This window comes from Phalacrocorax carbo, chromosome 2 (genome assembly GCF_963921805.1).
Source record: "Phalacrocorax carbo chromosome 2, bPhaCar2.1, whole genome shotgun sequence".
Classification (NCBI taxonomy): Eukaryota; Metazoa; Chordata; class Aves; order Suliformes; family Phalacrocoracidae; genus Phalacrocorax; species Phalacrocorax carbo.
Window position 1 is genome coordinate 14,686,308 of NC_087514.1, and position 23,255 is coordinate 14,709,562.

At 39.7% G+C, this 23,255-nt stretch overlaps 1 protein-coding gene across 1 annotated transcript in view; it reads right to left on the reverse strand.

Moving 5' to 3' along the window:
• Positions 1-3,984: 3,984 nt before the first annotated feature.
• Positions 3,985-23,255, reverse strand: part of MTBP (MDM2 binding protein) — a 34,803-nt gene continuing 15,532 nt past the window's right edge. Inside the window, exons 16-22 of the mRNA XM_064442168.1 lie at positions 21,928-22,083; positions 19,224-19,319; positions 11,035-11,301; positions 9,585-9,831; positions 8,298-8,411; positions 6,461-6,526; positions 3,985-4,410 (exon numbers count right to left, since the gene is read on the reverse strand). Of these exons, the coding sequence (XP_064298238.1) occupies positions 4,375-4,410; positions 6,461-6,526; positions 8,298-8,411; positions 9,585-9,831; positions 11,035-11,301; positions 19,224-19,319; positions 21,928-22,083 (982 nt within the window). The 3' untranslated portion in view covers positions 3,985-4,374. The remainder of the gene's footprint in view (positions 4,411-6,460; positions 6,527-8,297; positions 8,412-9,584; positions 9,832-11,034; positions 11,302-19,223; positions 19,320-21,927; positions 22,084-23,255) is intronic.

Consider the following 23,255-nt stretch of genomic DNA (forward strand, 5'->3'; position numbering starts at 1 on the left):
TCACTCTTTTCACAAAATACTGACTGTAAATGGACCGGTCTGCTCAGAAAGTCTGTATAGCAGCTTCACCATTAGAAAGCCTAGGATACATATTGGAACATATATGTTACTGGAAAAATGTGATATAAGGTGTTTGTTAAAAAAAATAAAATAAAGCTGACCTGATTGTGTTCAGGGAAGCAGACTGGTGTTTCCTGAGAGTCTTGCTCTTCAAGCGGAACGAGCATCAACCGTAAGGTACTTTAGAACACAACTCTTTGTGCACTACCAAGTAAATCGCTACCATGATCGTCATCAGAATTGGTCTTTTCCACGTCACAAAACAGGTGTTTTCTCCTTCTGCGGAAGGTAAGTCTTCCTTCTTCCCACAGGACAGGGGAGCACGCTCCATCCAGCTCCTTGCATTCGCAAGCATAGCTGATTTGAAGCAGAGGTTGATCTCATTTCCATCTGCAAGGCTTCTCTGTGTCCTCTCACCCATGCTTAGAAGTTAAATGGAGCTGCTCTGGTTTCAGTGGAAGCAGAATCAGAGCCTAAACAAGTTATGTGCTCTGGACTGTTAGACTGTCACTGATCCGTAAATTTATGTTTTTTTCATAAAAGTCAAAGTGGCAAGTTTATAACCAGCTGTTTACTGGGGCTATTTAGTCTATATATATAGACTATTACTATAGTATATATTACTATATAGATACACACTATTACTGTATATACCATTACTATAAAGTAATTGGGAATTGTATCTAAAATGGACACTTGAATTCAGGGTGACTTCGATTTTAAAGACCAAATGATGATATACTAGCAAAATTCTGAGAAACTCTGCCTGCTTGATGTAAGCAAACCCCTAGACTAACCAGGAAAAAGATTAGTTTAAAAGCATGAGGGGGAAAAACATTAAATATTTAAGTAACGAAGATTACAACCTCTTGTGAACCCATCAGCTACCTTTTTCCACATCGGATTAGCTTTTCAGTTTGTTTCCTTCATCAAAATTTCTTTGCTTGTGTAAGTAATTCGAGGCATTAGAAAACAAATCTCAGGGGAGAACTGTGAATTTGGAAAAGGGAGTTTGTGAACATGGAAAAACATTTGTACCCAAGTTAAGTTCTGTGGTAGCCCAGTGACATTCATCATGCAATGGCTGGAACACCAGAAGTAATCACATCCCCAGATGACTGCAGCCATGTCAGTGTTGTCTTACCCTAATCTTGTATAACCACATAACATGGACTCTGGGTAAACCATAAATGCGTATTAGTGAACATGACTTCTATCCTGACAGGCACAACCATCAAAGCAAGCACTCAAAGTGCGCACGGGGCAGAGCGGCGTTTGCGTTCGGCAGCCACAAGCAAGAAAATAATCTGAGGCACAGAGGCAAAGGGTGATGTTACGTTCTGGGTCGCCTAAGTTGCAACACGTTAGCTGAGCTGTGGGAACTTGTAACGTGGGGGTTTTAAACTACAACAGCTGTAAGATAATTTGGCTTAGCGTTGTTACAGCAGACCAGGCCAAATTATTTTGCACGCTTTTTGTAGGTTAAGAGCACGGGCAAGGACAGTTACCACAGCTCAAATGGGGCACAGTGTTACTAAGCCATGATAATAAACTAGCTATCACTTACCTAAAACAACCCCAACATAATAAAAAAAAGCAAATGAGACATGGGCAGCACTGTATTAATTCAGCACCAGGAATAATGCAAACAAATAATACATCAAAATGCTTATGTTTCCCTAATGGCTTTCCTGCTGGTTATTCCAGGACAGCCTTTGGGTCTACAGAATTAATTAAAACAATAACCACTGGGTTCTACTTGAAGTAGAAGAGAGACAGTTAGTACCTAAATCCAGGACTCACTATGGACACCACAGAGATGTAAGGGAGGAATGAGAAAATAATAAAAAGTATTTTTCAAAAGCACCTTTTTATAAAGCCCTTCTACCGATACACACAGGTAGTTTTTCATCAAGAAAACCAGTTGAAGAGTATTAACTACTTTCCTGAAAGGGATTTTTTTGCTCATGGCAGCTAGCCTCAAGTATTTAATAAAATGTAGAGTTTCTGTACTTCTGCTTATAAACTTATGCATAATTTGTTAACTACAAAGTTTTTGTAATTACAAGTATATAAACCTGCCCAAAATTAAGTAGGAAATACACCTTTCAATGGTTTGCTTTAGTATTTGGACAGAAGTATCAGCATTCAGGCTGAAGATACACGATGATAACATAATTAATGTCTTGATTAATTACTTCTTGTCTCTCTCAAATGCAAAGAAATGTGAGCCATACACAGTAATTAATACATTGGAGCAATTTTGTGCATGCACTTACTAAGTAAGTATTGAAATATCTACTACCTTAATTGCATTTCTATTTCATCAAAGCAGTAAAACCTGGATGCTACGGATGTGTGGCATTTTGCAGACAAATGTAATCCCACTCTTAAGTGGTTGTGCTTGTCCTGGGCAAAGATGCACATAGTGCTCGCTAGAGCCTCTTGTCACAGTAAAACAGCTACCTAGCTTTCCTACTGCCGCTCGGGGTGCGGTTAAGATAAGTACACACCCACATATAAAAGGTATTGTAGAGTTCAGGAGCACAATATATACTGGAAGAAAGGAACAGAAGAGGTAAATGGAAGATCCTGTTAGACATGAAAAACCTCCCTAGGGCTTGGCTTTACACAAAATAGAATTAAGCAAAGAATAATGTCACAAAATCAGGAAGGCTTTTTAGAGAATGAGTACATTGTACAGTATTAAGCTTAACCTACACATGGTTTAGTTTTTCATTATGAAAATTTTCATTATGAAAAATTACTTTTTCATAAGTTTCATTCATGTTAGTATTGCTTAATCCATTTTCCTTCCAGAGGAATATAGCCAGCAGCAACACCACCTCTATCAATTTTAATCACGTTAGATTATACGATAAATAGGAAATCCCTACACTGAAAGCTGTACAACATTTATTTCAGTAGGAACTCCTCATCTCACAATAATCCTAACTTGAACAGTTACACTAGTACAAGCCAGGTATATGCCTGAGACTTAAGTAAACTGAGGCCAAATTTAGTATTTTACTGTGCTTGTAACTCAGGTAGAAATTCTTTCCGCTACGTTTCATCAGAGCATGCCAGCTCTCTCACAGCGCTCACGGCCATCATTACTGCTATCAGCTTGATTCTCTGCTCCTCCATGAAAAGCAATCTCAGAAACACATCATGGCTGAGTTCTAAGGCGCGTTACAAAGAATACACATGAAACTGTGACAGAAATTCAGCTTGTAAAACAATGATCCCTTCTTTAATGGGACTTTGCATCAAGTTTCAAAAGACATGCTTTTTTTTTTTCCCCCTCTTGTCGTGGTTTAGCAGCAGCTCAGCCCCACACAGCCGCTCGCTCACTCCCCCACCGGTAGATGGGGGAGAGAATCAGAAGGGTAACGCTCGTGGGTTGGGATAAGAACAGTTTAATAATTAAAATAAATAAAACAACAGCAAAAATGCAATGGAAAACAACGAGAGGCGCGAAACTGGGGGGGCGGGGGGGGGGGGGAGAGGAGGGGGATGAACCACCGAAACAAACCGCCCGCCGCCCCGAGCAGCAACTGCCCCCCCTTAACGTACTGGTCACGGGGTCACACGGTACGGCATGAACCTGCCATTGGCCAGCCGGGGTCAGCCGCCCCCGCCGTGGGCCCGCCCCTCCCAGCGCCCCCGTCCCGCCCCGCGGCGGAGCGCGGGAAGCCACCGCAGGCGCCACAGTGAGGAGAATTAACGCCGCCTCAGCCAAACCCAGCACACCTCTTATACTACAACACAGAGGTAAGTGTGACTCAAATTCTAATTCTGTTTGCTTTCAGCTGCAGAATAGGAAGCGCTCTTAATTACTCTATAAAATGTCAATGGTCGACACTGTAAACAGCTGTTTATACAACAGCAAAGAGTAATAAATAAAACAGACGCCTTCACACAAAAAGGTAAAACAAAGTAGTTTTGTTATTAAAATTGAATCTGGTGGGGTTTTTATTCACATAAAACCAAAAAATATGGATTGAAAAACATACACAGCTTTATCAAACCAAGTCAAGCTATATTCCCTTTAACAATGAAACATAATAAATATGTATATAAAATAAAACCTTTTTTTCATTTGAATTTTTTTAAAAATTAAAACTCTCAGTATAAAAAGTTCCAAACCATAGTACTGTGCTTGATTGAGTCTAATAATTACACTGACCGAAGTCCTGCTGGTGTGTAGATACGTGTGTGTTCGTGCGTGAGGCAGTAAAATGCTTTTCTGCCGTCGGAAGCGCTTGCCCTCGGCCGTTCCCGGGAAGGCGTGCGTGGCACCCACCAGTACCCCTACTTGCCAGTCTTCTCCAAAACCCATTCGATCACCTGGTAAAATAAATGAGAAAGCAAATGATTTACAGAACTCCGGTTCTTGGAAACAACTTAAGAACGTATCATACACTTTATCGACTCTTCCTTTATCACCACCTGCATGGTGTTTACTAAACAGGATTTAAAAGTAACCCATTCAAAAGAAGAAAGAGTTGTTAATAAACTGAGAGGACACAGTGTTACCAAAGAACTGTATTCAGTTTTACAGAGTGCCTTGTCTTTAGGAAAAGGCATTTTTAGGTCCCTGAATCGAGCTACTTCACCCTACTCTCTCCATGTACTGGCAACCTGGTGCGCACACACAATGCTAAACAGCTAGGGCTTCCAGCACAAAAAAATTCCTAAAGCTGTACAAGAAAAGATGAAGAATAGTTTGTACACTGCTGTATCTGCCACCGTTATTGTGGCTGTTTCCCAAACAGGGTAGTTGTTCAGACAACTGACTAGTCCTGGGCAATTAAATTTTTTGTAAGGTAGTTTCAAAGTATTCTCCAATACAGGGAGAGGCAGCCAGCTTAGGAGATCCCCAGTGTCAATGCCTCTCTGCCTACAGCAAGCATACATAAAACTACTAACTGGCTTCCCCAAAGATGGTGGTGAGAAACAGTGGATCAGGCACAACATCCCAGTTCAACACCAAACATCACAACCCACGTAGTTTTTGAAACTTTATGATCTGTAGGAAGCAATTGACAAGAGAACACAGCACAGGACACAATAAATACTGGTCTCGTTGAATAAGTTCTGTGGGGATCTAGCTGTTTTCCTTAAGAGTTTGGGTTTTCTTATTTAACTACCCTAGTCTAAATCCTTCCTTTTAATTCATGATTTTGAAAACTGTACTGTAAGGAGGTTGTAGTGAGGTGGGTGTTGGTGTCTTCTCTCCAGTCACTAATGATAGGAGAAGAGGAAACTGCCTCAACTTGCACCAGGGGAGGTTTAGATTGGATATTAGGAAAAATTACCTTCACTGAAAGAGTGGTCAGGCACTGGAACAGGCTGCCCAGAGAGGTGGGGGAGTCCCCATGCCTGCAGGTTTTAAAAAAACATGTAGACTTGGCACTTGAGGGCATGGTTTAGGAGACATGGGGGTGTTGGGTTGATGGTTAGACTTGATCCTAGAGGTCTTTTCCAGCCTTGATGATTCTTTGAATCACAGAATGGCAGGGGTTGGAAGGGACCTCTGGAGATCATCTCGTCCAACCCCCCTGCTTGAGCAGGCACACCCAGAGCAGGGGGCACAGGAACGCGTCCAGGTGAGCTTTGAATGTCTCCAGGGAAGGGACTCCACAGCCTCCTTGGGCAGCCTGTGCCACTGCTCTGGCACCCTCAGAAATAATGAAATATGCACGATATGTGGGTTTGTGGGTTTTTTTTTGTTTTGTTTTTGGTTTGTTTGTTTAAATCATGGAGTCCCTTCAGCATGTTTTTCAGAATTTGAATCGGAGTTACTTAATTTCTGGAGGACAGGAGTATTTATTCCTGTCATTTGCTCTGTGCAACTGCTCACATAAGTCCCACCTTACACACAAATAAGCTCACCTGATATCCCTTGTGCTTACAGTTATTCCCCAGCTGGAAATTACAAATTTTCATTGCTTCTTTTAAGAAATTTATTTCTTTTTATAGGTCCCTTTACTGCTTCCTAACCTTTGAAAAGAAATGTTATTTCCTTCAACACAAGGAAAGAAGAATTCCCTAATGATCCAGGCTTCTCTCAAATGAAGAAAAATCTCATGTCTCCTTTTTTTCCAGCAATGTGGAGACATTTATTGCCTTCATTTCCATTTCTCACTGTGGCATATCATATTGGCAGCTATGATTAGAATAACATCTAAAACCTGAATATATGCAACTTGAAATGTTGCCATGGCACTACTGACTGAGAGAAAGGTTTTGTGAGATCAGACAGTGAGATGAGACCCACAGCTATAGGAAGGCACCTCCTCGTCTCAAAGCTGAGGACTAAACCATCCTACAGCCAAGCTGCCACGGCTACATTTAGTGTTGGCTAGTTACAGGATCAAATCATAAACAGTCTTACCTGTTTAGCATTGTTATTTGCTGTTTTCTTCATTTCATCAAGAAGTCCTCTAGAAGTTTTAAGATCCTAAATATCAAACACACAGCCACAGGAGTTAGCAAACTCATATGCTCCCTCTAATTTGGATTATAAGAGCCCTAATAAGTGTGTGGGTGTGTGTGGGTTGTTACCCTTTTATCACCGTGTTCAGAACCAGACTAAAATTATTCGACTTTGGTTTGGTTTGTTGTTTTTTTGTTTTGTTTTGTTTTTTTAAGAAATAACCTAAGTCTATCCCAATGGACTGCAGCTTTCCCTACAGCAGTTCAAACCTAGTACTCAAGTGTACAACCAAGTCACATTTCCTAACCTTCCGCACACTTCCAGAAATTCTCTCTCTTTGATGAGTTTTTCTTAAATGATATTCAAAGTTCTTATAGCCTTGACTGAAATCTTATTTCTAGATAAACATGGAAATCAGCTTTGTGCTTAAACTGCAATACAGAGTTCTGGCAAAGAACCACAAAGAGGACATGGAGAAAGAAAATCAGTGCAGGAAAGTAAAAACCTAGAATGGCTTGTCTGTCCTGCAGTCCAATTAGTCCAAGCTAATCCAGTCTCTTAAACAAAGCAAGCACATAACTGCCTAAAGGGAAAGGAAAACTAAGAAAATTCATTTACCGCTTGTCTCCAAAGGAAAACAATACCTATGGTATCACATTTCTGAAGCATGCAGCACAGCAAAGGATTCAAAGGGCTGCTACAGACTTGGGGCTGCAAGACAGTTCAGAACAAAACCCTGCTACACCTCTCTCTAGATCAGCTTTCTGAAGGACAGAATCACTGCAGGACTCTTCCTTTTGCTCTTCTACTTGGAATGAAACCATAAACCCATCTCATTTGCCCTACTCACTCATCCCTACACACAGTTCTTTCAGATTTTGGATTAGAAGATCTTCCTTCAGGGCATATTTCCGGAAGATTTTGGGACTGCTTACAGAATGACTGTGCAACTGCGTTCTAATTATTTAAGAAGTTTTTGCTCATCAGCAAGATGCTCTAATTGTCTGTGTAAGCATTCAGCCCTCTTCAACTGCAACTTCATTCAGCTTAAATCACCTTTACTGAAGTTGACTAAACTAAGTTAGTTCACAAATAGTGGTAGGCTAAACACATGCAAATGAACAAACAGCAGCTCAGCTTGTGAGCAATAGCTTTTAAACACCCTGTACAGTAATTTTATTCTATTTTGTGCCATGACTAAGTAACATGGGCTCAAGCACTCTCAAAGTCTCCTAGGTATTGTGGAAAGAATTCTCATCTCCTCTTAAAAATGAGGTTGATGCAATTCTACACAGTGCTGCCCAGTCACTACATGGTAGAGAGCTGTGCACATTTACAAGGCATTTACAAGGACTTCTGTGAGCATGTCAGGGAACTAGAATTTCTGAGTCAGTTGTGTAAGCTACTTACTCAGCTGATAGCCTTAGAACTAGGGAGAAGCTGAGCTGTCACAGCTATGGCTGGGAGATAGCTACAACAGCTATGACAGCAATATAGCATAAGCATGACCTTACCTAACAGACCACTGCTTTTAACATGTTATCTCACACAAAAGACTACTGCTTTAGGTTTAATAACAAAAAAAATAACCACCATAATAACTCCTGTAAAACTGGGTTCTGCATTTGACAACAAGTCCAAAGGTTTATCCACACACTCTACACACTACTAACACACCACTAGGAAATATTAGCTTAATCAAACCTGAATATCCCACAGTCCACCTCAAGTTTTATTCAAGAATGAACTCACTTAACTAAGAACGAACAACTGTAAGAGCGTGTCTTCTTGTTACCTTTAAGTAGAACTTTGAAATCTCAAATAGACGTTGGCTGCATGATGCAAAGCACTTGTGATCCTCTGCAATTCCGTGTTTTTGAAGAGTCTTAGCAACTACCTCCTTCAGCATCTTGGAAACAATAGAAACATACTCAGAAGTTCATCCCAGTTATTGGCATGAAAAATTGTCCAGGGGAAGGGCGGGGGGGGGGGAGAACACCTGGTCTTTTTTGGTCTTGCCTCTTTCTTTAATCCACTGGCCAAATGTCATCAACCCACTGACCAAGTTTGGGCAATTTATACCCATTTCCTTAATCTCAAATATTAAGGAAATGCTTACATGTCAAAGCAATGTAAAGGATCAGTGAAAATTCACATGGGGCTTGGAAGACAAAAAAACCCTGATAATGGCTTGGGTTTTCTTCAAAATACTATAAATATAAAAAAGAAATTAAAATATATTAAATATATTAATAAATAAATAATATACTATGTATATAGTATATTAAAATATTACTTCTTGATATTGATATTCCCTGTTTGACACATCCATACTAAAAAAAAAATTAAAAATCAGACACTAGAGTCAGATTGGAAAATCTATGCTGACATTCTTTAGATCAGAGATATTTAAACTTTGCTGTAGGTCTGAATGAGTAACACCAATTTACACTTACTTGGGTCATCCCAACTTGCTTTTGACAGTATGACATCAACATTCAAGCAGTGCACTCTCTAGCACCCTGGGATTAATTTAAAGGTAGTATCACCAACCCAGAAACAGTTCTGTGTACTGCATTTTAGAAGTGGCATTCCTAATATATACAGCTATTAATTAAACATTGTTGCACCAAAGTATTTAAGTGTTATCTCAATTAATGGACTTGTACAGCTATTGGAATATCTTTTTATTCTCAGAATAGTCTGTTCTTCCACAATGGCTTTGACCCTTCCAGCATGGATATTTCTTTGGTGCCCTTAGGTTTTAAGTTCATTTTCTACATTTCATAACTCATTAATTGACATCCATCCCCACCTTTTTTATTCCTAGTTGTTATGTCTCAGCCTTAATTCCCTGGACATGATATAATACTAATTACATACTTTTTCACTCCTTGCTTCTGCAGGATTTTCCTCAATACCTTCAGGATTCACTTACACAAGTGAAGAGAATGAAATTTAATAATAACAAATAGAGATGAAGACAGTTCACTTTGAGTCAAAAAATTTTTAAAAAAATCAAGTCACGTGGAAAGAAGTTAAGCAGATGCTTTTTTGCTAAGCAAACAACATAGATTTTTACCCTTGTGTGTTTCTGGGATCTCGATTCCTTAGCTGGCTTTGAATTCTCAGATTCGGCTGCACTTTCGCAACCTGCTGAGCCAACCTTAGCAGTTACTTTGTGGGGGTGGCCAGGGTGTTTCAATGGCACTGAAGCTAAAGAAACTGATCTTTCAGAGCGCTTCCTCGTTACAGCAACCATACAGTGATTGCCACTACTTCCGCTTGCCTGAGAGAGGAGGGAATCTGTACTCTCAGATTTGGTTAGCCTGGAAAAAAAAAAAAGATTAAAAAGAACTTTTAGATTTGGTACTGTACCTTCTTGCAAACAGCATCTAAAAACAGCAGATGGCATTTTATTATGTAACATTTTGTATTAGAAGAATGCTTTACTGACTGATGTTTCTGATACATAGACCCATTGCACTTCTGATTAAAAAAGTCTAAAAAAAAAAAACGAAGAAATGAAATAACTAAGAGAAACTCCTTGGAAGCAGGGGTAGCTTTGTATGTGGACCCTTCATCTAGATAGCTAGGAAGTGCAGAGTTTGCTGGCCTCCAGTCTCAGGATAAGACAAAGCTTCTTGAAATGATCTAATTTCTTTTGGCCCTACAGGAAGGTCACGACTCATGTTTAACTGTGGGAAGTTGGGTGTTACAATTCTACTGGAACATTGCAATGCTTGATCCTTCAACTGTAAGAGCGTTAGTAATTCTGAAGCTCCAATTTATGAAGTGCTAAGTACAATCACATCTTCTTTTCTAACTACTCAGGTAAGCTGCAAAAGACATGGATATTCCTAAAACCATACCTCTGTTAAAGGCTTACCGTGATTAGATTTCCAAGGGTATCAAACCGGAAAGAAGGAAGAAGTAAAGTATTACAGTAAAAAGTGAATGCAGAAGCAGTGTTACAAAGCAGTTATTTTTTAATTGATGCAAAGAGTTTGCATCTTAAGAGTGGTGACAGCGTACAAAGGGAAGTCTTACAAACTAGACTTCCAGCAAAGACTTTAATAAACAAGGCTGATAATAAGTTTGAATTTTGGTATGTCATCTTATACCAGCAGTCCTTTGGATTAGGAATTCAATTATTCTGTTTGTATAGTGCTTGGCTTTCTAAACCTTTAGTTTTTTATTTGTACGGCAACTGTACTGACAGTTTCAGTCCTAGATGAGGCCGCCTGTCATCTTTTCAAAGGCACTTGAGACTTGGCAAGATCCAACCCCAAATCTCTTAAAAGGTGCCTGTGCTGCATGGTTTTGATTAATCTAATGCTATCAATGGGAGGTCACACTTGAGAAAAAAAATGAACCCACAGAAGAGGATTAAACAACTAGAACATTTGTCTAGATAGCTTCACTAAAAACATTTTGAGATGAAAGAAAAGATGCATTTCACAAGAGACGACTGGAACGTTTCATGTTAAAGATTTTACTCATTACCTGACCTACACCTACACATGCATTACCTTTTCTTGGGATAAAAGCAATCCAAGTCTTTTGATCTGTGTTTTAGCCTTGATGCCTCTGTTTTGAATTCACTTTGTAAAGACTCTCCATCAGGGATACTTCCAGGCTCCGACAAGACAGCGGGAGATGGGAGAGGGCTCAAGACAACTGGCACAGGGCAGCACTCTTTGGTGCAAGTAGTCTGAGTTTCATAGCGAATAAGACGAGTTTGAAGTTCAGCATATCCCACATCTCTCTCTAAGGCTCTTCTGTTATCTAGACAGTATCTAAAATTGAAATTGGTGAGAAATTGGTGAGAGAAAGTCTCTGCTTTACTACAGTCAGGAAAAAAAACCCAGAACAACTTACTTCTGACTATCATATAATCTCCAAAACTTTTTTTGTTTGGACTGGTGTATTGTTCTGAAAGATACCTTAAAACAGCCCAATTAAACAACACATGCCTGATGGATTTAGCTATATTTAAGTCTAACTCCAATGAAGAAGCTGAATCGTATACTATTTGTAAGTCTTTACCCTGTGGTTTTACAAATAAGATTTCCATGGGCATTAGCACAATTCTTTCCTTGAACAATAAGTGATGGATTAGGATGCTGACAATGGATTTTTTGCTCCTTATAGCCAGCTTTGTGTTACATTTTTAGCATCATTCTGTCTGTTTCGATGCTATTGTTTTTCATATTCAGTCTGTACTTAACAGCCAATACCCCTGTTAACATGCTAACCAGTGGGCAACTCCAATAAAACAGCAGGAGGGATAGCTCTTAACCCAAATACATGATGAACCCAGCACATTGTAATGGGTACAGTCAGACCTCAGACCTTTCAAGCATCCACCAGACCTCTGAGACACAGAAATTATCTGGTTATTATATATAAAATGATACACTCTAATATGATAATATGACTACAAAATATGCCTCCATTTATTCCTGGGAGAATGCAACTTTCTTAGGCAAAAAAACCCAACCACCAAACCAAACAACCTGAGATTTTTTCAGAGTATATGCTGTGAAGAATCACATAGGAAGTGCCAGAAGAAAACAGCCCCAGGTACAATATACATAATTTGTAAGTTTTGAGTACTTCAGGAATCCCAAAATGCAAGGAAACTGACATAATTTTAGGAAGAGCCAGATTGTGCCAAAAACTAGGTTGCTGTGAGATTGTATTAAATGAATGTAAGTATGAGGAAGACAGGGCATGGTAAGTGTTTCAAATGCTATTTAGTACAGATTCTTGGCTGTGAGAAACTGAACTAAGGTATTGTTTATTAAGACTTATGTTAAGCTCAATGTAAAGCATGCGAAGAATACCTCCCAGGCGTGCTTATGCAAGATAACCATCAGATGTCCAAACTTATCGACAGAGATAAGACAAGCAACCCCATATCACCAGGAAGCAGGAAACGACCCCCTAACAACAACTGAAGCATGCGAAAAGTACCTCCACTATCTCATTGAACATGGAAGTAAAGATGTATAAAGAGAGACTGTTTGAACTGCTCAGTACGGCAGTTGGCGGAGCGCAGACTCCCCTGCCGTCCAGCGCTGTATTTGCTCATATTCTACTTGCTACAATTAATAAAATTCTAATTGGATTATGATCCATTGTGGTCTCAATTTATGACAATTTGGTGCCGTGACTCGGATAAGGAACGGTGAGCTTCTGTCCTCCGGGGAGGCGCCCCGCGGCAATCCGCGGCCCCGCGACCGACAGCTTACCTCAACCTTACCGACGAACCTAAATTCTAGAATGATGAGCAAAGGAGAAACCGGTAAAATCCCATAAAAATTCTGTGCACGGGAGTCCGGACGAAGACGCAGGGCGCGTAAGTATATGGCGAATTTGTTCGTGGGTTTACCGTTCGGGCGGGATTGGGTTTCCTGGAATATAACGAGTGAGAGGTTCGCTATATTGAACCAGGCGAGTGCGGACCCTTAAGTACTGCGTTTCCCATCTCCCGCGAGGGACTGGGCCAGGAACAAGGGGAACGAGTGAGTGCACGCTTGTGGATATTCCAGAAGATGGGGGCGAAGGGCAGCAAGCCTTCGACTCCCATGGGAAAGGTACCCACTGTACCTAAGAATACCCCTCTGGCATATATCCTAGACAATTGGAGATATTTCCCTGGAACCCTAGGGAAAGATAAACAGAAAATGATAAAATATTGTACTAGGATATGGGGAGGGAAGAAGATTTCTAAAGATGTCGTTTGGCCAGTCTATGGGTCAGAAGAGGATTGGGTCAGACAACAATTAAACCTCTGGGTTAACAATAAAAAACCCCTTAACCCAGAAGAGAGTCAGTATGCGGAAGTGTGGCTAGAAAGACCGAGAGCTAGACTTTATCCACTGAATGAAGTAAAAACTGAACAAAAGAAAAAGAAGGAAGAGTTAGACGAAACCCTTCTAACCCCCCCTCCTTATATTTCTCCTCCTGCTCCCGCAGCCCCTTCAGAGGTCCCCAGAGCGCCCACTCCCCCACCAGAATCGGAACAAGGGTCTCCCCCTCCTCTTAGACGCGTAACTAGGAGTCAAAAAGGGGCAGCTCAGATGTATCCTTTAAGGGAAATGCCCATGGGGGGACCCCAACCTGTGATTGGATATATTTTTGTGCCCCTAAGTTCGGCTGACCTACGAGATTTTAAAAGAACCGAGATGGGAAACCTAATTGAAGACCCACTCGGAGTGGCAGAAAGATTAGATCAATTTTTGGGACCAAACCTTTATACTTGAGATGAGATGCAATCTATCCTTGGTCAATTATTTACTACCGAGGAAAGAGATATGATTAGACGAGCAGGAATGAGACTGTGGAATGCTCAGCATGCCCAGGGACCCCAAGCAGATATTAAATGGCCACTCCAAAGACCTAATTGGGATAATCAGGATCCGGTGCATAGAACTCATATGCAGGACCTGAGAACTATAGTAATTCAAGGGATTAGAGAAGCAGTACCCCGTGGCCAGAATATCAATAAAGCATTTAATGAAATACAAAAGAAAGATGAGAGCCCTACTGAGTGGCTGGAACGACTGAGGAAAGCCCTTCAGCTGTACTCTGGGGTAAATCCAGACGACCCTTTAGGGCAAGCGCTCCTCAAAACTCAGTTTGTGGCAAAATCATGGGAAGATATCAGAAAGAAGATTGAAAAGTTAGAGGACTGGCAGAATAGAGGGTTGGATGAATTATTGAGGGAAGCTCAGAAAGTCTACGTAAAGCGGGAAGAAGAGAGCAGCAAGCGACAAGTAAAAATGATGGTAGCAGCAGTCAGAGAGGATCGCAAAGGGCGGACTGGTGAACACAGATCTGCTGGAACGAAACAAGGGAACGTGGTAGTAAAGAAGGAACAGAGATGTTGTTTTTACTGTGGAAAGAAGGGACATATAAAGACGAATTGCAGAGAAAGGATCAGGGATGAGGAAATATTAAAAACGGAATAGGAGAGTCAGGGGCTCTATATCTTAGGGGACCGGAGTCATCATGAGCCCTTGATAAAATTAAAAATAGGTCCCCATAAACAAGAGTTCACCTTTTTAGTAGACACTGGGGCTGAGAAATCGACTATTAGGCAAATACCTGAGGGATGTAAAGTTTCCCCTGAAAAAGTACAAGTAATTGGGGCAAAAGGAGAATTTAAGACAATAGAATCGGGCCCCCTGAGTGCCAGCTGGTCGGCTCAAGCCTGTGAGCTGTACGCATTGTGGAAAGCCTTAGTGTCACTGAAGGGAAAGGATGGAACTATATATACAGACTCACGCTATGCGAGAGGATTTGTTAACTCACAGGGAAAAGAACTGATACACCCAGAATTAATTCGGCGAGTTCTGGGGGCATTGAAAATACCAAATAAAATAGCAGTTGTACATATAAAGGGACACCAGCGAGGCACGAGTTATCAAGTTAGAGGAAATAATGCAGCTGATACAGAAGCAAAACGAGTAGCAGGCAATTATAGTACGATTTTGACTATGCAACAAGTACCTGTTAGTAATAATTTGAGTTTTGAGTCTGCAGAAAAGGAAAAACTAGAACAAATGGGAGCTAAGGAACAAGATGAAACAGCTGTCCGGACTGCTGAGCGTGGATGGACTCATGCTAGTCGCATTAAAGGCCCAGTGACGAGACCCCACTGGAAAGTAATCAGTACTCCAGGTGACACCAAGATAACTCTGAAAAGATAACGTAATGATAAGAACTTTAGTTGATTATTTTGCCGCATTACCTTTTGGTATAAAGTGTATATTGCTGTTTATATTTGCTATAATTATCTTTTTTTAATCTATTATATATGGAAGCGTACAAAGTGTGTTGAAGGAAATTGCTAAACTTATGTAGTAACACAATATTGAATATAGAGGAAAAGCTAATAAGCACTTTAGATATACAAATTAGATGCAATCATTTGAACTGCGATTGTTATCCATTTGCTCGTTGCAAGTGTAAGGTATGCCAGGATAAATGGTGGACACACTGTGAATATGGATACCCTCCGATAGGAGTTTGCACACAGTGTTGGAAAACCCAAAGAACTCTCACTGAGTGGAAATTAAAAACAATTAGAGTCGGAACAAGAAATTATTCGAGGATCCCATGAATGGTGGAAAGTTTTGCCAAAGGAATAAACCCTTAGTATTATTGTTACCATTCCAACGAATCAATCCCCTTTGTGGTTGAAATTTTGGCTACAAAGTGCAGAAGGGAAGTACTAGCTGTGTCTTGCTTAGTCCCATTAGTTAAAGCTGCAAAGTGGGAGGCCTATATAAACAGGCAGAAAGCCTGAAACAGCTGTTCTCCTGAAGATTTCCCTTGCTGCCAAGAAGATGGTACACCCCGTGGCTCGAAGCAACCGAGTCGACGGGCGAGGCAGAGGAGGAACAAACTGTGGAGAAAAGAACCAGAACAATGAGACGCAAAAGCAGCTATGGTCGAACTTCCCCAAGACTGGTAAAAGTGTACTTAAATTGGAAAAATTGACAGACACCCTTTTTCCTGGTATATCGTTAGTTTTATTATCGATAATAGCCCAAACTCCGGAAAAGGTTAGATCAACGTAAAAAAGATCGTGAAGCGGGCAAGTTATGGTATGAAAGCTGGTTTAATGTTTCACCTTGGCTAACCACTTTGTTGTCTGCTTTAGCAGGACCGCTTATTATGTTGATTCTGGGACTTATATTTGGACCTTGTATATTACGCTGTATTTTACATTTTATTAAAGAACGGTTTGACCCAGCTAAATTGCTTATTTTGACTACAAGGTCTGAAGCAAAATATAAGAGTGTATCTATTAATGAAGATGACGATTGTTGTGAATGCATTATGCCACATAAGAACTATGATTGTAATTGTGAGATATTACCTTGTGAGTGTTATGATAAATGTCGGAATTGTGGAAGAAGATTTGCCTGCAGTGCCGAAAATGAAAGTAGTGTCTAATAAACAATAATAGGATAAAAAGAAAAAGGGGGGATTGTGAGAAACTGAACTAAGGTATTGTTTATTAAGACTTATGTTAAGCTCAATGTAAAGCATGCGAAGAATACCTCCCAGGCGTGCTTATGCAAGATAACCATCAGATGTCCAAACTTATCGACAGAGATAAGACAAGCAACCCCATATCACCAGGAAGCAGGAAACGACCCCCTAACAACAACTGAAGCATGCGAAAAGTACCTCCACTATCTCATTGAACATGGAAGTAAAGATGTATAAAGAGAGACTGTTTGAACTGCTCAGTACGGCAGTTGGCGGAGCGCAGACTCCCCTGCCGTCCAGCGCTGTATTTGCTCATATTCTACTTGCTACAATTAATAAAATTCTAATTGGATTATGATCCATTGTGGACTCAATTTATGACATTGGCTAACTGCACTCTTTGGAAATGCAACCTTCAGCTTTGTCCAAGATAAGCACTGCTATGTGAGAGATTCACATTTTTTAAATGCTAAAAGTACAAAAGTGTCACTGAACAAGCACAAGCTTCCCAGCTTCCTGTTGATTACAAAGAAGTGGTTTAATCAGTCAAATCAAAAGAAGAAACTGTATTAAATACAGTGGAGCTGAAAGAGAACAAGTGAACAGTGCTAACTCAGTGAAACATACTCACAAGGTTACAACAATACAAAATGCACCTTAACTAATTTTCCTCTTGTGTAAAGGATTTCCAAGATTCCTTGCAAGAGACCAATATTTCATCGCCCAGTAGCTGACGCTACCTCTACTGCAGGGAAAGACAACAGCATTATCCAATATTATTCCACCCTTTTCGTAACAAGCATTCTGAACAACATGAGCTACCTCTCAGCCCACCCTCCAAACTACCTAGTAATGTTTCCTACCCTTAGGAACTCTAGATGTAGTCTTTACTTTTATCTCTTAACATGGAGTAATGTTAAATTGCTAGATCTGACTCTCTGACTTTCTTCAGAGTCTTTTGCTATTCCGGGAGAAAGTCACTTTTCCAATAACAGACGAGGGAATCCATTTCTCAGCTGAGTAAGACTTTCCACTAGAAATAAATTCATTATCTGATAAGAGTAAATTCTCTTAAGTTACAAATTTCAAGGTATTTAATTTTCCTTATTTATATTCTCAGTCCCCTGAGTAATCACATCCCCTACAATGATAAAAATGTTTTTATCTTTATAAGTTAAATTGCCATTTTATTCACTCTGCTTTAAGGCAATTACTTTCTCTTTGCAACACAGGATTCAAGTGTTTGGCACAGGTTCATTACACCAGAAATTTGATTTAATCACAACCGCTACTCCTGGTTTTGTTGACAAGACTTTACTTCCAAATACAAATACAGCAGCTATGCAGACGGGAACTGCAATCACAACTGCATGGTACAAAACACATCTGCTTCAAAAGACCATATGATACTCTTGCTACAATATATTCTGGTTGTACAGCTCTTGGGTCCTCCCTTTCACACTAGTTTCTACCATCTCACTCTACTGCTTCCCTCCCTTATTGGTAGCACATTTCCCTCATAACATTAATATGCCAGGGTCTCCCTCTCCTCCACAACATCCAAGCCTCCCTGTGGTCTCTACCTGTCATAATTTGCTGAAGGAAGACCCCCCCCATGCACACTCCCTGCTGAGGTCAGATGGGTCAGCAAGCTACCACATACCAACAGACAATGGCCAAGTGCTTCTTTCCACACCAGGGAGGACAAATCTGCCCTTCTCCTATCTACTCAGTTGTGCCTTTTGTTACAATTCTAAGAAGGTTAACAGGCTCCTGAGTTATCACTTAGAAAAAAAGAAACAGCTGAACAGAGAGAACGACAGCTTTACTTCCCTAGAGAACATGGCTAAAATTACCAGAGAGAAAACATAATCAAACTTTGTGCAGCTGATAGGAAAAAAATACCAGCAGTATTATTAGTCACATTCTGATAATCTGAAACCACGATTTTAGGATGTGGCAGAAATCTGCATGAAGACTGAACTGCCTACACTTGCGTTAAGACTAAGAGTCTTTCTATGCGGAAGAGTTATGTTGAATTATCTACTCCACCGTTGGTGTATGTCCTTTTCCACTTCTCCTCAATGACAATATTTACATTTTTTGAACAATTTTACACAGCTACATTATATGATGTTTATCCGTCTGAAGCTTTGACAAATAACTAACACAGGCTGTCTGGGACTAAATACAGTCCTAACCATATCAATCCTTTTAAAGATTCTTACCACTAACACTTGCCTGCTGGTGTTGTTTCCAGGTTCCCTGAACATACAGGTAGCTTCACAGCAGGTCTCATAAACCTTGTGTCTGTTAGCCTGAAAGTGCCTACAGTTTAATATCAAAGTAGAAACTACACGTCGTTCGCTCACGTGCTGCTCCAGGGGCTTCATATGCACTAATGAACCCTTTCTTCCCCATGCCACTTCTAATTCTGAATTAAAATTTTAGAGACACTGAGAATAGCTACAGCAGTACAACTCAGAAAAAAACTTAAATTTTTACATTACCATCAAGGCCGGAGTGTTGCAATTTAAACCAGTGAATAAAATAAAGAAAGGGAGAGGTGGCATGTGCAAAGTTGTTCCAGTGAAGGAAAAGGATACATAAAGTTTTCCATAATTGTTGTTCATGTTGTTTAAAATGTTTCTAATTATACCTTGACCGGAAGCTGAAAAATAATTTTGGGAAAAGAAGCCAGGAAACTTACTCAAGTCCATGATAATGGCATCCAGCTGCTTTTTCAAAAGGCAAGCCTCTGAGTTTCCGAGGAGTAAGCTGTGGTGTCAAAAGGAATGCATTTTCACTGAAAGGAAAAAAAAAAAAAACAAACCCAGTTCTATTTTAACTAGGTACAGTCAGGATAAATTATACTTCCAGAAGTCAGAAACAAATGCCTTGGAGTAGGAAGGCATACAAAACAACACGTCTTGTAGCTAAGACCCTGGGGTACAGCATCAATGGAAAATTAAATCTTTATTGAAGTGAGAATTTAAGTTCAACTAACACCTACTGAGTTATTATTATTACAGAAACTCCTAAACCGGTTGAAATGTCTAAAGGTCACTGCTCCAAATAATTTGTCAATAAAACCAGGCAACTATAATCCTATTTCACAATGGGCACCTGAGTAGAAGAATGAATTGAGATGAACTGGGAACTGATCTCCCATTTCTTAGTCCAGTGCTATAATCAGTGAATTCCTTCCCTTTAGCTTCAAGTTGTTGTCTCACCTAACAGTCACCTTTCCCAGACTTCATAAGTAACCACTTGTCTCCTGTGATATTTGAATTCCAGCTAGTAACTCTCTGCAACTAAATCATACGAATGTATTTGAAATTATTTCAACAGAATATGCCACAAGACAGACAGAGCCTGCTGCCGGATCCTACCGTACCCTGTAAAGTCACATCCCAATTATCTCTAAAGGAGGAAAGAGACGAAGGCATAGCAGTATCTGAAACCCACACATTGCTTCAAGTTTTATTCACATAGACTGTCTCTGCACAATTACCACTGGAAAAATTGTCTGGGAAAAACATCCAGGAAAGAGGTGATACTGAATCTAGCAAGACGGTCATTTAGAAAGACTATCAGCCAAAACCCTGATCTATTAAACCTCCATTTAAGCTCAAACATGGAAAACAAGTGAAAACTCCTTTAATTCACCAGTCTTTCATAAAAACCTTTTTTCCTTCTATTGGTCGGGAAAATCTTTGGGTCTGTAGTCACTGTGCTTGAACATCTACTGTGCAAAGCTGCTAATTATTCCAGAGAATAAAGTCAGAGCACCTGCTAGCAGGGTGAGCAGCTAGGAGTACGGAGTTCTGCTGGACACAACAGTAACAGCAACCTGGTATGGCAGAAAGGGAATGGTTCACCATCTCCCAGATGACAATCTAGCTGTGGATTTTCATAGATTTTCTCGTTTCTTTTCGGATGAAGCGGAATACATACATACAGTGTGAGTCATTGGCAGACCTTGCAGCCATCAGGCAAAAACATTTAGTCTGCTTTATTATCTAGTATCTTGATTTTGGCTTTATACTTCCCTTAGATATCCAAGATCTCCAAGTATTATGAGAGAGACTCACATTACAGTAATGTACTACAAAGCAAAGATTATAAGAAAGTATGATGGTGAAACAACTGGCAGAAATCCAAGCAAAAAGGGGCAAACCCCCTCAAATTCAGACCTCATTCAGATATGGTTCAAAGCAAATCATTCAAGAGAATCAAAGTATTCTATGCTACAAAGCTTCTCTGGAGGCTTTTGAAAAATCAGGGATTAAACAAACATTTTTGTAGTGAACAAATTATTCACTTCTTTCCCACGCAACTAATTTGAATGAAAATATTTTACATTTTAGCCGAAATCCTAAATCATCTGCACTCATTAACTAACAACTCTGTAGGAGACACTCAATCTTTACCGCATATTTTCTAACTTTCTTGAATTCTCCACTTAGAACATCTTTAAGTTAGTTTCAAAACTTCAGTGAGTATTTTACAGAAGTCTCTAAAATCCTGCAGAACCTTTCCCTCTAGCAAGCCCTCTTAATTTATTCCATATAATGAAGTTTTAAAAAAGGATTGAGGGCTGTATCCAATAATTCCATTATACATTCTCTTATTCAACATTAAAAATGTCAACAAATGTAACTCTAGAGACTGCAAAGATTGTCATGCTTACCGAGCAGTCTATGACACACTGCACAAATAGTGTAGGCTCTGCTTCTGCAAACACTATGTCACTCTTGTATAGGTTGGTCTTACTCTAACAGATGTTCAGATCCTGAAAATTACTCCATTAACCTCTTGTATCAACCAACCACTGCTTTTTCAGCAGGAAAATACACTAATACTTCCCGGCAGACACACTAAGGATGAATACTTGCAAAGAAGTCCACTGTACCACGTAAGAATATTGATAGGAATGCTGGGCCAGCATGACATGAGACAATTACAGTTAAATAGACTCAGCTTTTTACACTTCAACTGTCTTCCCACCTAGCCTCCCCTCCACTGAATGAAAGAAATCACACCAAATGAAGTTCTGCCACAGTAACTTCTGCTCTTTTGGAAATGGACATGTATGGTGGTGGCAGCTTGTAGCATAGCCATAGCAAAGGTCTCATGGCATACTTTTGCACAAGTTATTACTTTGTTATTTAAATGCATAGGACAAACACCATCATCTCCCGCCACTTCAGATTCTGAAAGAACTAAATAGCATGACCAACTGAAGGCCCTTAACAGTTGATTTCACTGGCAGGTATGTCATGCAAGGGTGTTGCAAGTTACCAACTCAAATCCAGTTAGGCATTCTGACACTCTAATTCGGCCATTATTCCCATTCCCCTACGTCAGTTCTGAGTATGGTCTTCAGTGGTTTCAATACGCTGGATTCATACCGTTTGGGAATTTGTAGCGGCTGAAGATCACCGACTGGTAGCCCTTCTGGTGTGAAATATTTCAGTAATTCTTTAGCATCGAGCAATGTCAATGACTCACGTTGGCTATCTTTATGCCCCAGCAACTGCTCAGACGAATATGCAAACACAGAAACTCTAAAAAAAAAGGAAAAGAAGAAAAAGACCAATCTAAGAATTTTTTGTCTTCTTTTCAATGGAGTAATCTCGTTGTGTTTTTAAAAAAAAAAATAAATCACTCCTAGTCTGGAGCAATTAAACATATTTCCAAAGTAAAATGAACAAGATTACTCCTTGAGACCATTTACACGAATGTTCATGATAAAGTATATTTGATGCAAATTCTCTACCAACCTACTGAAGAAACTAATTTCCTCAAGACTTTAAAGCTTAGTTATGAAATACAACATGGGAAGAACATTATTTATCCCTTTTTTCCCCATGTATGGACTCTAAAATAAAAAATTAATTCCAATTTAAAAAAAAAATAAAAACCAGACACACACAATATGCAGCAAAGGAGCCACAAAGCCACTACTGCATGCAACTCTACACTCTGTTGTTTGTTGTTGTTGGGTGTTTTTGTTTTTAGTGTCCTCAATCAAGTATAGCAAAGCAACATTGTATAAACTGATTCAGGATATGCAGAAGATAACCAGTTCAAAATACAATGAAACCAACATTGACTGTGAAACAGGTCCTTCAGCAAGCTTTACAAAAGCTAATTAAAAGGAAGAACTTCACCTGTTTGAGACAAAAGCCAAACAATAGCAACAACAACAGTAATGCCACCCATGAGAAAGCAGACAGACATCTAACATGAGAATTTCTGACATGCAGAACTCCAATCTAGGCCATGGCCAACTATGGTATTTGAAAGACAGAAATGGGATGGAAGTAACTAAGAAAAAGGCAGTTGGACACCTGGCTCTAAAGGTCTGTCAGCAAAAACATTAAGAACAAGCAAAGATCATTAAGTCATTAAAGTGAGAGCTAAACAGAAAGTAATAGGCTGTATTAAGTGACACAAAAGTCTACAGGTTTCACTTAAACAGCACTGAAGGAAAAACAAAACTAAATATAAATTTGAAATGTAAAACCAATAGGATCTTCTACATTAAAATTACATGAGATCTGACACTAAGTCCTAATTATTCAGGAAATATGAAGAGATTAGAAACACATTGTACATGCTGACAAAAACTGCCGTACTTTCTTTACTTTTTATGCCCCAGAGCATGTTGGGAGAAAAAAAAAATGCTTTTATAGGTTTTTCTACTATGTCTACTATTTTCTAGTAATTTTGGTAA